We start from the raw sequence: 18,873 nt of genomic DNA, 5'->3' as shown, positions 1-18,873 counted from the left end.
AAACTACTGAATTACTAAGATCGAGATACAATCCTCCGCCTTGCAAGGGAGAAAGGAAACCTACAATATGACGGGGACAAAATCCAATTCTTCCCCGACTTCTCCCCATCTGTCCAAGCGCTGCGCAGAACTTTCACCGGTGTGAAGCGCCAGCTTCAAGACAACAAACTAATGTATTCCATGCTCTACCCCGCCAAACTGTGAATCCAACACAGTGGCAAGTCACAATTCTTCAACACTCCCGAGGAGGCAAATCTATTTCTCGATAGGATAGGATGCCACCAAAACAGCAACAACCCACGGCCACAAAGGAGAGACCGAATAAACGGGGACCCACCATGACCCCCATTACAGCCTTATCACAAGCGGCTCGGTGCCACTTAATCTGATCCCCCCTCCCCCTGATCCCTGAAATCCACAGTTAAGCTAAAGGTGTGCTGGACCTTGGAAGTTCCCTAGCGCCCAAGCACTGCGAAGTTATGTTAGGGATTTCAGGGAGGGAAAAGTCAATGGGCAAGTTGGAGGTTGCCCATGTTTGGGAGGGAAACAGTTTTATGTTACGGAAGCGTGCTTGCAAGATGTCCACACTCCACCCGCCGCCACCAGGTGACACCCAGCGGAAACACCAAAGCCAGCCCTCATCCGAAAATACAAGTGCCCAGAAAAAGCGTAACCAGCGCACCGCGCGACAAGACAGTCCGCCATTCGGGCCAACAACCTGCTCAAAATTCAACCATCCACAACATTCAAGCTAGCCACTTGTAACATTAAAGGGGGCAATAACCCGACCAAAACAAGGAAGATGACACAGTACCTCCGGAGACATAGAGTGGACATCGCCCTGATCCAAGAAACCCACCTCCTCCCGGGAACAGAGAACAGATGGGCCAGAGACTGGGGCTGCCACAGATACTTTGCGTCATACTCCACATATGCCAGGGGAGTGGCAATCCTAATAAACAAAACCCTGAAATTCAAACTGCACTCAGTTAAAAGCGACGGCCAAGGGGGATCACTACTGATCCACGGAACCGTGGAAAACACAGAAGTTATTCTCATAAACTCCTACGGACCAAACACCCACGGACATAATAATTTTGACTGGGTCCTGACACACCTGGAAGAAAGAAGGTCCACAACAATTATCTGGGTGGGAGACTTGAACACCACCCTCGACCCACAAAAGGACAAATCACACCCGACCACCACGGTCACCCCCAAAGCCGCTCTCCAGGTCCTAGAAATCTGCAAAGCATTTAGTCTCGTCGACATCTGGAGACGCCAACATGGAGAGTCCCGAGACTACTCATTTCACTCTTGGGTCCACCTGGACCACCTGGACTACATCCTGGTGTCCGCTCACAGCCAAGCCCAATGGGCGAACTGCCAAATACAGCCTAGATCCATGTCGGACCACTCAGCGGTCATGGCCGAATACACCCCACCAGACCCATCAGAAGGGAGGAGACACTGGAGGCTCAAACCAGGGTCCCTGCAGGATCAGGTATTCGCAGATGAACTACGCACAGAAATCATGACGTTCCATGAAATCAACCAGGGCTCAGTATCTTCAGCCGGGACCCTGTGGGAATCCTTGAAATGCTACGTCAGAGGAGTATGCTTAGCCAAAGAGCAAGGCATCCTGAAGCTCATTCTACGAGAACTATCGCAAAGCGAGACACGTCTAAAAGAACTAGAACAACTACAATCAATCTCCCCAGGACCACAGGTACTGGCATCGCTGAAGAGAGATCTCGACAAATTCAGAACAGCCGCGGATAGAGAATTGAAATTCCTATCACATGGTCATCGTATCCGCCAATATGGTGAGGGCCAAAAACCAGGAGCACTGCTCGCGAGGCTGATAGCAGTGGACCGCAAACCTACACAGGTCGAACAGATCCGGAACCATCAGGGCACCCTGGTACACACCGATAAAGAACTAGCAGAGACCTTTCGCATTTTTTACCAAAACCTATATAACACCAAATTTCATGCCACCCAGGAAACAATGTCTCGCTACCTAGAACTGGGTAGACGCCACATTAAGGGAACCCCTCAACGCGCCAATCTCAACAGACGAAATCCACCAGGCCATCAAAGATCTACCGGGCACCAAAGCCCCAGGCCCCGACGGACTGATAGGTGAATTTTACAAAAAGTTTGCACCCATCCTTGCCCCATTGTTACAGCAGGTATATGAAGAGGCACTAGAGGTCGGTTTGTTACCCCCGACACTCCGAGAAGCAAATATGATATTGCTACACAAAGCCAATAAACCCCCGGAAGAATGCGGCTCGTACAGGCCAATTTCGCTCATCAACCTAGATAATAAAATACTAGCCAAGATCCTGGCCACTAGACTCATCCCCTTGATGCCCGCGCCGGTGCTGGCAGACCAAGCCGGATTTGTACCTGGCCGTAACACCACATTCGGCATAAGACGCATGTTTGGGGTCATGGAAGCACTTGACTCCTCCCAGCAAGCAGTGGCAGTCCTATTAGACGCCAAAAAGGCGTTCAACTCCATTGAATGGCCTTTTCTCTTTGAAATCCTTCAGAGGATGGGCCTCGGCAAGAGATTCCTTCAATTAATAGCCCTACTGTACGACCATCCCCGTTCCCACATTATATTAGGAAAAACCAGATCGACAGCAATCAATCTCCAGAGAGGAACAAGGCAAGGGTGTCCGCTTTCCGCCCTACTCTTTGCACTAGTGATGGAACCCCTCGCCTCAGACATCAGAGCTAAACATATACAAAGAGGCCTGATCTTCGGTCCCCAGAAACTAATAATATCCCTATACGCAGATGACATCGCCCTTTACATACGAGACCCGACATCCAACCTAAACCCAGTAATTCGTGACATAATAAAATTTGGCAACTTCTCCGGGCTGAAGATCAACCACAGTAAGTCCATCATATTCCCACTCACTCCGGAGACCCTAAAATTCCAAGATGACTATGGGTTCAAATGGGAACATTCCAACGTGCGATACCTAGGCATCCAACTAGCCCGTGACCACCAAACACTATTCCACGACAACTATGGGAAGGTAATCCAATCACTACAAGAGAAAGTAGAAAGATGGAAATCACTTCCACTTACCCTGTGGGGTCGCGTATCATTCGTAAAAATGGTACTACTCCCCAAACTCCTGTATTTATTTATAAACCTCCCCCTTCTAGTACCCCAAATACAGCTCCAACACCTGAGAAGCATGATCCTGGAACTCCTCTGGGCAGGCAAGCCAACCAGAATAGCCTATAACTCACTGATCCAACCAGTAAACAAAGGCGGAATGGCCCTCCCCGACGTAGAACTGTTCCTGGGACATTGGTACGCCACACTATTCATCCGCCCCCATGTCCAACTGGAGCGAGCCCTAGCGTCTCCCAATCTACTCAGGGCAGCCATCTTAGGCCTGACACACACCCCGCACCAAACCCTGAATCCTGTTCTCTCCACCATAGCAATATGGAAAAAAATAGTGCTAAAATACGAGATACAGACCAGGTTCTCCCCCTTACTGCCTGTAAAATTCATACCTGCTGTCCCACTAACCGCCGAGAGAGTGCATCTGGATTGGGTTGACAAACTAAAAATTAAAAATATGGAGGACCTCTTTATCGAGGGGCACTTCCTTACCCCCCAACAAGCCAAAGACCGCAGAGCCTCCATCGCACTAGATACGTTCCTATATTTCCGCCTCAGAGGTGCCCTACAAACGCTTCTTCCAGCATTCCCGCGAAAACCTAAGACATGGCAGTTACTCCATGGGGTCATCCAATCACAAGGAGACGGCAAACTGGTCTCGAGGTTATACAAATCTCTACTAACGGACACAGCCCAAAACGCGACAGCACCTAAGGCGAGGTGGGAGAGGGCTCTTCGGATCACAATGCCAGATGAAGAATGGGACTATGTCCTAGCACAAACACAAAAGATATCACTAAATACAAGATATAAACTAATACACCTGAAATTCATACACCAGACATATCACATTCCCGCCAGAATTCACCATTACCACCCCTCAACCCCCCCACAATGCAGCGCTGTAATGCGCCACAGGCTGTCTTCCTACAGCTCGAATGGGCCTGTCCAACAATACAACTTTTTTGGACATCGGTACTGGAAAAGACAGCGGCAATAACGGACACACCTATCGAACCCGACCCCAAGATCACGTTACTGGGATACACCAAACACTTTCCCCCTGTGACTCGCAAACTGGGAGGGCTGCTACTGCTGCTGGCTCGCAGAAGAATCGCAATGCTTTGGGGAAAAGGTCCCACCCCGACCATACAACAGTGGATGAAAGACGTAACGTACAGTCACGACACCGAAACAAACTTCAAAAAAGCTACTACCTCTGCACGCAAGACCCCCCGACATCTGGGGCCCTTACATTGCCTACTTACTATCTACCAAAAGCAGAGACTCCCCTCGAGATACAACTCCAGCACCCCCACAGGAGACTACAGATACAGGCCCCGTCACCAACAATGCAAATAACCGAGAACTGCTATTAACTCAAGCTAGGGTGTGACAGAGAGGTGATGGAAAGCGGGATATGGAGACGGGAAGAAGAAGCACGAGTTACTTCCATGTTTGTTTATTTTATGATTTTGTTTTACTTTTTTGTCTTAAATACCAAAAATAAAGTTTTAAAAAAAAAAAATAGAAGAGCACACAATCTTTTTGACAACCCAGGCAAGAGTGGGTGATGAAGAGGATGGAGCACCTTTTTTGGGAGAACACTCCGTTGCAGGGACAATTAGCCTGATTGAGTGAGTTTGATGTATCTGGGGCCCCATCCAGCCTTGTGCCTCGCTGAACCTCATGGGTCAAAAGACTCAAAGTGTATTATGAGGCTGTTGAGATCAAAGAACTTGCAAAATGAACTACCCTGGTGCACTCTGCGGGCTGAGCAGTCCAAAGGCTGTTCAAGGCACTTTCGCCCAGAGACAACTCCTACACTGATGGGGTCGAAGTGCCCAATTAATGTTTTACGCCCATGTTCAATCTTGATTACGTGTGCTTCAGGCTGAGACCAGCAAGACAGAATGAGGGCAAGAGCCTAAATGCATTTCACAGGAGATTGTGGCATCTTGCGTTGTCCAGTGCACTAGGAAATGAGGAGGAAGAAATCAGGCAGCAGATAATCCTTGCATGCAACTCTGCCAAAATGAGGAGGCTAATCCTTAGGGAGCCACGTATAACGCTAGCAAGAATCTGGAGGTGTGGCAATCCCATGAGCTCTCAGAGGTGAGAGCATCTGCCATGGATGGGACAATGAAGACGTTAAAAATGGAAGAGATATGTTTGGTAGGGGAAATGCAAGGAGGTAAGACTTTCAGGAAGACTGAATGGCCCGGGAAAGATTCTGTGTGGGACATGCCCCATCCTACCCATAGTGTGGATGGGACATACTGCACGTACATGAATGTCCTGCCAAAGGCCACACGTGTGGGAGGTGCGGAATGGCTGACCATTTTGCAAGGGTTTGTTGAGCCCCGTCTCCAGCCAATCCATGAAGAGAATATGCCAGACCAAGGGCTGGGGGACCATCGGCCAAACAGTCTGTTGCAGCAGCATGTGAAGAGCCTATGTGGGAAGAAGATGACGATGTCTTCTTCCTTTTCGGTGTACAAGAGGACAAGCAGGAGTTTAGACAGCCTGTGTCCAAAGACCGAAGCTGTGTAAAAATGACCACCTGTGGTGAAACATCCAGCAAAGAACTGGTCACCCTGGCCGAACTATGGAACAAGCCCACTATCAAAGACATACCAATGTAAGGCACACTACGGCCCATTGCTTATGTGCAGGAGAATAGGTAGAACCCTTATCGGGTTAAATGCTTCCATGACCTGGGTGATGGACAGATGAAACATTCTGGGATGGGAGGTCCATCCGGAGGCTGGGTAAAGACCCCAGGAGATGAACTGAGCAAAAAATTTGACCCAGGATTAGAGGACCCAGTTCCGACCCAGGGAAGGGTCAAACAAGGTCCAGGGAAGAAGCGTTGATGATCACCATTTTTTTAGTAGTAGGACTGTTGTCCCAGATAATTGGCGAGATGGGGCAAGGACTGTATTGCACCCACCAATGTGATGTTGGTTAGCATGTTACATAAATTTGGTTGTTGTTTGTTGCTGTTAATTTGTTATTATGAATTGTTATTATGAAAAAGGAGGAGTGTAGTGATGTTACCTTTAAGGCTGTGAGCCATGACCATGGCCTGCTCCTAATAAAGGAGCCTCTTGGCAGCACGTGGGGCAGTACGGTAGGAGACTCCATGAATGGTGTACCTGTGTCCGACTCAATCATTAATGTAAAGCCGTGTGATCACTGCCCTGTTTTTAATAAGGCTGGTTTCCCACAGCATCGTGTCTGCTGGCCTGTGTGATCACTGTGTCAGCCACTACAGAATTAATTTCCCCTAGGAAAAAACAGCATTTACTAAGTGACAAAGGGTCACTATTTCCTTTGGATGCTGTCCAGCAGGTAACGAGTTGTTGTTGTTTTGTACCACCCCATTGAGTCGAAAATCTAAATGTGTAATGTAACGCATTTGACAAGAACCACAATGGTCTACAGTTAAAGAATTGTTTGTGTACTGGCAAGATTGGAAAGACTCTTAGAGGTGTTTGGATAGCCAGTGTTCTGTTCCTCTGTTTGGGAACATTGCATTGGCTCAAACGATTTGTACTGTTTGCTAAGAACGCTGACAGCGGTCCTCTTTTGGTGTCTTTTTATTAAATGTGGTTGTGCTGCGGTATAATTGTGTGATGTTTTTCTGTGAATCAAAGGCTGCATCCTAAAGTAAACCGTGAAGACTGCATTTATTTTTTGAGATTGCATTTGACTATCCACCTTGTACATCAGGGGTCTCCAACCTTTATGTTGGCAAGAGCTACTGGTAGTTAATGGCCAATAGGCGGGAGATACATTTGTTTTTCATCAAATAATTAGCAACTTGGAAGTATGCCTCTGTGACAACATGTGCAATGCAGCTTTTATTATACATACTTGTTTTAGGATGGCAGAAAGTTTCCTTTGGGAACATTATTTTCATAATTTGTGTGTATTATTGCAAAATGCAATCAGTGTTACTCTTGTTTCCCCACTGTAACTTGGGCACTGAAGATTAAAGATGTACATATTCTTTTTACGCTGGGAGAAAAAAATGGCTTTCTAATATGGAGGGCAATTGTACATCTTTTGCCTTCTCATGGCTAGCGCGTCGGCATCTGCATCCAGGATTTCAGCAAGCGTAGTTTATTTGTTTCTTGTATGGATACTTGTGCAAAAACATGTGTTATACAGTTCTAAAAATAATTCACTTTTTACCACATTCTGCTTCGTCAAAAAATAAAATGCCCTGCCAGTTTAGAATGTCTCCAATTCATGCAAATTGCTCACATGCCAGGTCACAGAATTCAGCCAAGGAAAAGTAAGCCAAGGCCTACTTTTTTGACTACCCTTAAAAGGTTTTTTGTCAAACTATTTAACAATATTGAAAAAATGAACATGTGGACCTCATGTGATCAAGTTATATACAAAAAGTGCAAACTGCATGGCTAAAATAACATTCAGTTTATTAGCAATGACTTCAAAAATGCATTAATCATATAACAACCCAGCCAGACAATATATGAAACGTTATATTAACATTTTGAGCAAATAGAGCATGGTTGCAGCGAGGGGCGAAATATTCATAATGGGTGCCGGCCTGCCTCCCATTTGCCCTTCATGAAGGAGGCAGTATCATAGAGAACAGTTCACAGGATCACTGCCTCTCCCTGCAGGTATCATGCAGGTCATTCTGGTGCATGACCAATGAGCCATGCCTGGCAAACACGTACAGCTCTATCAGACATATTGGAATGTTCCATGTCTTAGAGAATTACTTGTAAATTGTACATTGTTTTGCCCAATTGTTAGCAAAAACAGTGCTCATAAATTGCACCATTTCAACCCAGTATTGAAAGGCTGAAAATCCTTTTCCAGAATGTGAACATATGTGTACAGGTTACCCTTACAGTTCTCTGTAGATCTCCCAGTTTGTGTACATAGCCAAAGGGGATCAACCCTATTAATTGTTCTCCCCTCCCATGGCTCTCCACAATGTTTCGCCCTCTATTCACCGCCTTGTTTTGTACAGTGCTCAGTTACCTAGTAACTAGGTTTAAGCTATATTCATCCTATACATATCAAAATATAAACATACAAACCACTGCCCAGTTTTCCCACTTAAGTACTTAATTGGTACTCTTGTTCCGTAAAGCACAGGCTGAAACAGAACTCTCAAATCATGTTTTTTAAGTACTGCTATTGATAGCATGTGTCATTTTACATTCCTGTTTAGTTCTATTAATGTAAGTGGACGAGAACCAGAATTCAAGGCACCTAGTAATTTTCCACATGTACTTAAATGTATAATTGGTGTCAGTGCTTCAATTCCTGTATTGGGAAACGCATAGAGGTGGGCTCCTCCATATCACAGTGAATTCAATCTTAACCTTTAATACAGTTGGGGTACTACTGCCTTAAAACAGAGAACTCAGTATTTTCATATTTTAAAAAATCACAGTTTTACCATAAACAGCAACATGTAATGCTAGATATAGCTTTTTTCTTACACGCTGGGACTCACATGAATTGTTTTATTTCTACACACGCACATACCGCATAAACAATCACAACTGTAGCTTTACTTTCCCTATCCTGATTGAAAGCCTGCAATTACCAGCATGTAAAATAATGCTAACTGAAATAAATCTAAAGAAACACAGTGAGATTGAAACGATCAGAGCCCCAGCTTTGTTTCACATGACATGCAGATGTCCCCCTCCTTCCCTTTCTAATCAGCCATCATTTGCACGTCTTGGTGACAATGGCCACAACACACATTTCCTTTACTTTTGTTATTGATAGTTAACCCCATGTTGGGACATTGCCCCAAGCCCTTCAACCCAGATGCAGCCCCACCTCTCACTGTGCACACATCGTTTGACTGTTTGCTTGCAGGAAGAGGAGAGGGAGGGGTCAGGAGAAAAGGCCCAGAGACTTCAGACACCACATTAAACCCATAATGCCCATTTTGGTGTCTGATGCAAAGAGCAACTGGATAGCCTCAGGTGAGCTACCAGTAACTCACGATCTAGTGTTTGGAGATCCTGGTTCTACATAGTATAGCCTGAGGGTTCAGACCTGCTACCACGCTGCCACAAGAGAGCTCATTATTGAGTCTCCACTGTGAGAAACCTGAAGGTGTCTCACTTGCCAGTCCCTGGGGATCTGTCATCCAGGTGGCCAGGACAGGGCCATTGCTATTGGATCGAGTTCATGGGTGTGGACCAGTGCAGGAGTATCTCATGGATGAGGGGTCTTCCGGGAGTGGAAGTGGGACACCGAAGGGTGAAATGCGGTACCCCCTTTCTTGCACCTTTTCCCCATCCTACCAGTAGGATATTAGAAACTCAAGCCCCTTTTCTTAATACGAACACTTTAACACAGACCGATTACCATGAAAGACGATGGACTAACACCAGAGCTGTATATCTGGCATGCCCCAACACAAGGGTCAGGCAGAGTCAGGCAAATGCCGAGACTTACACACACCTGACTTCCCTTCCTGTTCACCATAGGAATAAAAGGTAGAGCACGAATGCACACTCTGAGCAAGGCCAAATGCATCAGGAAAAAGATATTGCAGGATGGCAGTTCAAACGGAGGAGAAATGTGGCGAAACCAGAAAGGACGATGAGGAGGGAATTGCCCTTGCCCTTTTCAACACTGATCCGCAGAGCCTCAGAGAAGGGAAACGTAAGACCGGGAATTGCAGCGGCGAATGATGCGAAGGATGTCAGCGGTCTATGGAACCCTCCCGCACTGATAGCCAGGGCGGGGAGAAGCAGTTGCCATTGTGGTACCGTCCTTGACTCCAGAGGCAGGAGACGCCAACAGGGTTCAGCCCAGCTGGTGAGTCAGAAAGAGCTGATAATAGATTGTACTTTGTTGAGCTCAAGGTTGTGAAGAGCAACATTGTATGAAGATAGAGGACTAAAAGCACATGAGTCTTTTGTAAGCAAAATAGGTATCAGTTTCAGTGGTCCAGTGCCACGTGGGCACTCAATCGAAGGACTCTGATGGATGCCTTGCTCCTGAACAAGGAGAATGCGTTGAACTGTGAAATCGAAGTGGTCATATAATGGTCAAGTCAAACCTCTTGTACAGTCGAAAGTCTTCGGTTGTTGAAACTACAAGTACCAAGAGGCCCTAGGGGAGGCTGAAGTGAGGTGTCAAGGTGATCATACAAGGGTGAAGCCAAACCCCTTGTACAATTGAAAGTCCTTGGCATGTTGCAGAAGTCTTTGAGGAATATGAAAATTTGAACCCAACTAAGGGAAGTGTGAAACTGGCATTTGAGGTCGGATGAGGGAAACGCTGTGTGAACTCTGACATTTTAAAGTACACACTTGCCAGAGAGTAACCGAGTAACCCAGCGAGACGTGATAGCCCCTCAGAAGTCTTTGTTTGAACTAGCAAGTAGATTAGGAAGCCGGAGAAGGAAGGTCTGAGCCCAGATGTGGAGGACCTACCTAAACTAGATGGTTGTTTAAAAAGACATTGAGACTTTTGAATACTACAAATGTAGAGATTGTGATTGAAAGGCAGTAGTGAGCCGGACTGAGGGTCGACAAGCGAAAAACCAAGGGAAGTGAATCCTGCATGATGTTAAAACTAAGTTAACTGTGATAATTGGCAAATGTGAACCCGGCTGAGGGATGCCTGCAAATTAAGGTGAGCAGTAATACGCCTGTGAACATTGTGATAACAAGTGTGAACCCGAATGAGGGATGCTACTTGGCCCCTTTATTGAAAGGCAAACTACAAACCTCTTATCAACTACTTAATCTTGCACAGGGAGCCACCTTTCTATCCATTAAAGAGTGGGGCAAACCTGCAATTTTTATCGGCAAATGTTGAGGGCCATTAGATTAAGCCCAGCAGAAACCCCCTTAGAGATGGGTGAGCCTGTCAAAACACTGTGACACTGTGGATTAATAACAAATCCTTAGAAGAACTGTAAAAGATGTTAACCCTAGAAAAATCACTAATTCCTTACCCCCCTTTTTTGCAGAAAGCCATTCTACAGCTAAATTGACCTACCCTAGCCACAGCGATTGAGACTGCACAAAACCACTGAGATGCCGCTAAACAATTCCACTCGGCCCATCGTTGGGAGGAATGGAGGGATCAAGCCTAACGTGAGAAGACTGTGGGTTCGTCCTTCGACCCCCACACCGAAAATCCAACAATCCCTAACTCACCAATCCATCACCCGTTACCTGTGGGCCTTTGGGGAACAGGGGACGAGCACAGAGCATGGACGGTGCGTGGCCAGCCTCCTCGTGGCGGACTGACAGCTGCCTGGGTGCCGCGGAGCTGCTAATGAGGCCAGAGCCGGCGTCGGAGGAACGCGAGGTACGTTTAGTTTCGCTTTCGCCTGCCTCCTGTGCGGTCGCGATGCCTGGAGTGGAAGAGAGCGGTGGAAGCCTGCCAATGGAGAAGCTTCCGGCACACCAGACGAGGCTTAGAAAAAAAAAGATGTCAGAAAAACAGACTAAAGCACCAAAGGAAAACTACAAGAGAGCGGTGGAGCATGATAACCCCGCCATGGAAGAAGCTTCAAAAGTCTCCTCCATTAAAGAGACAGTACCCTTTATTAACACACAGGTAAATACCAGTGAAGTGAAACAAACACTGCTATCGAACAAAAGAGTGGATGAAATAAACGGTGAAAAAAGCACCAGTACACAAAAAAAAACCAAGTGGTGCCACTCCAAGTATATCACATCAATATCAAGATAAAGAGGATGATACAGAAAATACTCATGTTGAAAGAGAAAACTTGCTACAAGCACAATGGAGAAAAGAGCAACAGAGTAAGGGCAAACAAACTCAAATTAGTGTCAGAGAAACAGAAGAAGAGGCAAACTAAAATGAAAACATAACGGTGCCCGTGCATGGCAATGAGAACGGCGCAGCTGCCGTCGATCCACTCTCCTAGAAGGAGAAAGCAATTAAGGCAAAGGAAAAATGGAAACAATATTACCAGAGAGCAACAAAATCAGAACAGATTTGGAAAGAGACTGTACCATTAAGTCCACGCCGCCTTGAACGACTATCACTGGACTTATCGGAAATTGAAGCACTAATGCAATTACAACAAACAAATAAGAAAAATAAAAGACTAGGCAACAAATTAGGACCCAGAAAGGAGAATAGTGCTAGGGAGTTTAAAACGCTTCCTAACAGCGATATTGGGGACACAACAGTAAAAAAGACCCCAATGCCAAATGTCTGGTTCTTACGATAAGGGAAAGGCCTTCAAGATGGAAGAGTCCATCTGTCCCTGTACTATAAATCCAATTCAACAGCAGGAATCCGTGGCCACTACAATGGGAGATCTGCAAAACATGTTGATCGCTGTAACCTCGCAAACAATGACTCCATATGTAAAACTACAGGAAGCAAACATAGAGACTGTCAAAGAACACTCAAAGATCCTAAACTCCATATTCGATAAACAAAAGAGCCTTGAACAATTTATATACAAGATCCAAGAATGGCTGAGTGTAAAAGTGGAAAATAGCTATATCTGGCAACAACGGCTGGCTGAGATAGCAAGGCAAGACCGAATGTATAAAGCCTCACTAACAGAAGCCCTAATCACTATTACTAAGACATCATTAACGAATAATAATCTTAGAGAACAGACTCAAAAGAAGAACGAAATGCACAAAGAGGTTTTGAACGAGCAGAAAGCAAACCTAAGAGATTCAAATTAACAAAGCAAGAAATACAAAACCCAACAAGATAACATGACTCCTGAAGCGAATATACTTTTGATTGACTTGACATCAGATACTACACGGAACAAGACGAATGAAAAGTATCCTAACCGGAACTCGGAGCCAGCAGAAACAAAGCTTGATCCGAATAAGAAACAACTCAAAGGGGCCCAGAATTATAGCACATTCGAACAACAGGCACAGAATATTGCAGACAAAGCAAGAACAGAGGGCTCGAAAAAACAAACCAAAAAACAACAGCGAGGCTCTCAAGCTTTCCTCAGAAATTTGGTACACAGCAATAGGGAAACTCCCAGAAAATCAAAACAGACAGAATTAAAGATGCCAAGTAGAATTAAAGCTATCAGAAACGAGACCGAAAACAGAAGAGGAAAAGAAAAAATCACACAAAGACAAGGAAAGACGATAGAAAAACCAACAATCCAGACCATAGAAGCTGAAGAAACAAAACAGAGAAACATCGACTTGTTGATGAACCTATCTACTTATTCGACACAAGACTCTTCAATTATCATAATAGATTGTTATGAGGAATCATTCACAGGATTACATATATCCATAGAGCTATGTTGTGAGGAGATATCGGATGATGAATTGCCCTCTGGAAACTGTAATCTGTCTTCAGCAAGTCAAGAAGGAGCAGATTGCGAGAACCAAACAGAGGAGGTCAGCTCAAGTAAGAATGACAGCAGATGGAGTTGTAACAAAATTAATCAATACTTGGCATGGATTAAAGCAGGGTTGCCCCTTGGCGGCAGCATTATTTAGTCTGTTTATGTCAGATTTTGAGAAAGCTATAAACGAACCAAGCACAAATCCTCCAAAATTAAACACCACAATAGTGCCTTGCTTAATATATGCAGATGACATCATCCTTTTGGCAAAAACACTGTGTGGACTCCAAATAGCACTGAATAAAACACAGGACTATATGGAACAAAACGAACTTTAAATAAACATAAAGAAAACAAAAATCAAGAGCGGTTAATCAACTTCCACACTACCTCAACCTTTATCCGGACAGAAGAATCCAAGATACGTTTTTAAGATTTAGGCTGAATCTCCTCCCGACAAGAGAAGTCCTAGGGTATTGGACCCAAAACAAAGATGACAACAAAGATTGTATATTTTGCCTAATCTCTGGGAAATCTGAAACTATATAGCATATCCTAATGGAATGTGAGGCACTTAACCAGAAACGACTGATATATAGCAGCAAATACCAAAGTGCTACCTCAGAACTGGAACCCAAGGAAAGATGGAGTCAAATTCTGATGGGAAACAATAGAAAAATGGTCGCTACCATTGTCCATTTTTGGGAAGATATCACAGCCGAAAAGTACCACAACATTGATGAGTTTTAAAGGAAAAGACTAAATGATGAATTATTTTGTAGAATCATAAATGTTTTTTGTAGAATCGAAAATGTAAGGTTTATGATACAAACCAAATACATTTTAATTAAAAAAAAAAAAAAATAATAATAATAATGTGTTGAACTGTGAAATCGAAGTGATCATACAAGGGTCAAGTCAAACCCCTTGTACAGTCGAAAGTCTTCGGTTGTTGTGGAAACTACAAATACCAAGAGGCGCTAGGGGAGGCCGGAGTGAGTTGTCAAGGTGATCATGCAAGGGTCAAGCCAAACCCCTTGTACAATCGAAAGTGCTTGGCAAGTTGCAGAAGTCTTTGAGGAATATTAAAGTGTGAACCAGACTAAGGGAAGTGTGAAACTTGTGTTTGAGCCCGGATATGGGGAACACCATGTGGACTGTGACATTTTAAAGTACGCACTTGCCAGAGAATTACCGAGTAACCCAGCGAGAGGTGGTCGCCCCTCAGAAGTTTTTGTTTGAAATAACAAGTACTTTAGGAGGCCGGTGAAGGAAGGTCTGAGGCCGAATGTGGGGGACCTACCCAAACTAGATGGTTGTTTAAAAAGACATTGAGACTTTTGAATACTACAAATGAATAGATTGTGATTGAAAGGCGGTAGTGAAACCGACTGAGGGTCGACAAGCGAAAAACCAAGGGAAGTGAATACTGCATGGTGTTAAAACTAAGTGAACTGTGATAATTGGCAAATGTGAACCAGGCTGAGGGATAACTATGAATTACGGTGAGCAGTTATACACCCGTGAACATTGTGATGACAAGTGTGAACCCGACTGAGGGATGTCCAAAGTGAGTGGTTTGCCTGAGCCCAACCGAGTAAGGCTACCGTAGAGAGAAGGATCGGAGCTCGGCTGAGGGGGATCCAAAGGTGAAGAGTAATCACTCGACGTGAAGATAAATAGAAGGAACTTTTGCTTTGCTATTTATGATAAATCAGACCCTCTGAAGCAAGAGACTTTGCATGAAAGAGACTTGAACAGAGAAGGTCCTGATATTGAGAAAAGGAACTGTAGTGTGCTGTGCTCCAGAGTCCCGCCTTGTCCCGTGCTAAAAACTTGGGGAAGGGAGATCCCGGCTATAACATCCTGACTTTTGATTTGTGAGCGCCTCTTTCTTTTCTTGTGAACCCTATCCCACACTCTTTTGTAGCATAGTGGTAGGGATTGGCATTAGTTTCTTTTAGTATATGCTCTGTTTATTTGACTAGACTCCACTAGGACTGTATTATTATTATTTGATGGTCGTAGCTTGCTACCATCTTAGATGTAGGTTTAGATTAGGTATTTATCGCACCCATTTTTACAGTTTAATAAACACCCTTGAACTGTGATCACTTGTGTCTGTCTTACTTTGATAGCATTCCTTCCTTACACCATGTAATAACATGGCAGAGACCAGTAATGTTTGCACTTTATTGCAGACAGGTCCATGCTATGTAATTTTTATGACTTGCATGGGGAAGTGCAAAAGGGGAGTGTAAAAAGGCATCATACACGCTTGCACGCCACTCGTTTGCACTCCACTGTGAAAATGAAGTAAACGCTGCTTGCCATGTACACAGATCAGGCAATGTATACAACAGATTTCTATAGAGTCTGCCTGCTTTGTGCTGGTGTACAAAGCAGGTGGACTCCCTAGGAATCCAGTGCATTTTAGCCGGCATTAAAATCCATGTTGGCGCAAATGCTGTACTATTTGTACGGTGGAGAGGAAATGTGCAAGTTATGATGCGCCCATCCTTTCCACCTTACAAATTCATGAGAATGAGGCGTGATGTGAATGAAAAGCATAAATGCCTTATGTGAGGCTTTTGCGCCTTTTGTTTACACCATGCCGCACTCCAATATGAGCTACTAGGTGTTTTAGTAACGCATTGCTCAACTTCAGATTAAGAGGCACATTTAGCAGGCCATCAGATAGGTAGGGAAGACCACCTTTGGATGTCCGCAACTCTACTGGAGTTTACAGACCATTTCAAATTCTCATTGTAATAATTCCATGTTAAATAAGGAATCCCCTTTCAATTGTATCCTTCACTTTACATTTATCAACCTGAGTTCAGGAGGTGAGTTCATAAGTGGGTATCATTAGAGTCCCTATAACTCCTTAACACTGATAGTTCTCAAAATAATTTGTTGTGTGCTTCAAATCCGAATTTCCCATGAATGGTTAGAGATAGACCCTGCTGATCTCTTTACAGTCATAGCATGGCTATATGCATAAAGGCTATCTCGCATATTTAAGTCATCTAAATCTTCTCTGTCGGAGGCGACCGAATCCAAAGACTAGGGATTATTGGCAGCATAGTTTGGATAATATGTATCATAACAACGGAAAATTATATAGTTCGGAGACCAAACCCACATTAACTTTAAAGGGTAAACGTTATGTATATGAGAAAAGTATCCTCGATCACGACAGACTCAGGTTTTACCAAACATGAACCTCGTTCTCTGCAGGGCAAGTATACTGGTTCTTTTCTTTTTAAGGTGTATGTATGTATGTTTTAATTAAATGTATGCATGCTAATTTAGTTCATGATGCAAGTTTCTCCGCTTCATTTTTAGGCCAGTAAGCAGAATGGGCGCTCTTTAAAGAAGCGGGCACAAGACTTTCTTCTGAAGTGGAGCTTTTTTGGGGCTCGAGTGATGCATAACCTGACTTTAAACAACGCATCAAGCTTTGGTACGCTTCTACATTTCAAAGCCTATTTTATGTTCCACTGACCTCCACTGAACTCAGGATTCAAGGATTCCTGAACATCTGTGTCCTCCCTATGTATTCCATTTGATATCTAAATCAAGTGCATCCAGCAATTTACTTCCACACAAAAATAATATATGCATCAAACGTTTTAAGTCTCCTTTCTTGAAAAATAATGTGCCACTGTGATGCTGGGCCAGGGGGTACATAAGGGGCAGGGTGCTCATCTTGGAAACAGGACACTGCTGAGCAGAATGGGATCGGACCCTGGTTATGATATAATATGGCATTTATAACACGCCTGTATACAATTTCCATGCTTATAGGCTGGAGTTTTTTTTGGGTGAAAATTCGAATGATGAATAATAATATTAGCACCCAACATATCGGTCCACATAGTCATTGCATAGACAGATTACTGCCAGGTTTTAAGATGATCCATTATGCAACCCGAGGGGTATCCACCAAAGGCTTAGCCCAATAGCAAAATCCATGCCCGAGGGCATCTCCCATGCAAAGACGGCTCTGCCTGAGTCTCGACTGGCTCCGTATAACCGACGTAACTCTGTACACCTAAGGAACATATGAAGAACCAATTGAGCATTTCTTTACTAAACACCCGTTCTTTGGTAAAGCATGCCGTTGAAATTGACGACTATATTCTTACCTATGAACCTTACATTTTGCACTGTCAGAGACATGGTTACACGACGCAGTTCAGATAGCCAATGAAAACTCCCTGCTGGCCGCTTATAAAATGTATCATGCTGATCGAAAGGACCTACGAGGTGGGGGTGTTGTGCTTATTGTTGAATGCCATTTCTCCAACAATTTGTACCTGGATGGATGTGAGCTCCTTGAAGTTAAAATGAAAACGAACCCAAATACATCTCTTAATATGTTCACCCTTTATAGACCTCCCCAATCTATGTTGCTCTTTGAAGAGCAGTTAATTGAACTATTAAACAGCTGTACTAAAGTTAAATCCCTAGTGCTTTTAATGGGTGACTTTAACTTATGGGCTGATGACTTAACAGATCCTCTAGTCGCATCCTTGCTCTCCTTATTGGAATCAGCTGGATTCAGACAACTAGGTCCACCTGGTCCTGCTGGTCAATGTATCTCTCCCAACTAATTGATTCCCTTCCTCCACATCATCACCTCATTGTCACTAGTTACTTTAAACTTCACTCTCTCTCTCTCTCTCTCTCTCTCTCTCTCTTTCTCTATCTCTCTCTATCCACTGACTTTAACCCTCTTCTCCTTAACCACTCACTCTCTTCTATCCACCCTCTGCCCAGCCAGTTAAATTCTAACTCCCATGACCTTATTCTCATCTCCTCTCAACTCTACGCCACTAATATCTCCACTGCTCCTGCTCCCTCTGATCATCCCATCTTTTCCTCATTCTCTACTCCTACTTTTGCCCCACACCCTCCACCTACCACTTCCATTAACAAGCGCATGTTTCCCTCCTCCAAATTCTCTATCGCTTCCAAAGAGAACTGCACCAACATAGCCAGAGCCATCACCGGCTCTAGGCTAGACTACTGCAACGTACTCTTTCTAGGAACCTCCAACAAAAACTTAGAGAGACTACAAGTAATACAGAACAATGCTCTCCGGGCAGCCCAAGGCATTGCTAAAAGAGAGCACATCTCTGAAGCCAGAAAACTAGCCCACTGGCTCCCAATAAAGGAAAGGATTGTATTCAAAGCCCTGACACTGACCCACAAGTGCATTCACCTCACTGCTCCAGCATACCTCCCTCAAAGGATCCACCCCGTCTCCACTACCAGGCCAACCAGATCACCGTACACCAACATGCTCTCGGTGCCACTAGTAAAAAGAGTAAAAGCGGGCGGATCCAGCTTCCCCTATCTA

At 44.5% G+C, this 18,873-nt stretch overlaps 1 protein-coding gene across 1 annotated transcript in view; it reads left to right on the top strand.

Annotated features, from left to right (window-relative positions):
- The window catches only part of RFX6 (regulatory factor X6), a 491,384-nt gene that overhangs the window by 409,473 nt on the left and 63,038 nt on the right, over positions 1-18,873 (top strand). The window contains exon 14 of the mRNA XM_069605240.1: positions 16,854-16,971. Within this exon, the coding sequence (XP_069461341.1) occupies positions 16,854-16,971 (118 nt within the window). The remainder of the gene's footprint in view (positions 1-16,853; positions 16,972-18,873) is intronic.

This window comes from Ambystoma mexicanum, chromosome 4p, assembly GCF_040938575.1.
Source record: "Ambystoma mexicanum isolate Mex_15411 chromosome 4p, UKY_AmexF1_1, whole genome shotgun sequence".
NCBI classification, from domain to species: domain Eukaryota; kingdom Metazoa; phylum Chordata; class Amphibia; order Caudata; family Ambystomatidae; genus Ambystoma; species Ambystoma mexicanum.
The sequence above is the reverse complement of the archived record's forward strand: the minus strand, read 5'-3'. Positions and strand labels throughout refer to the sequence as shown.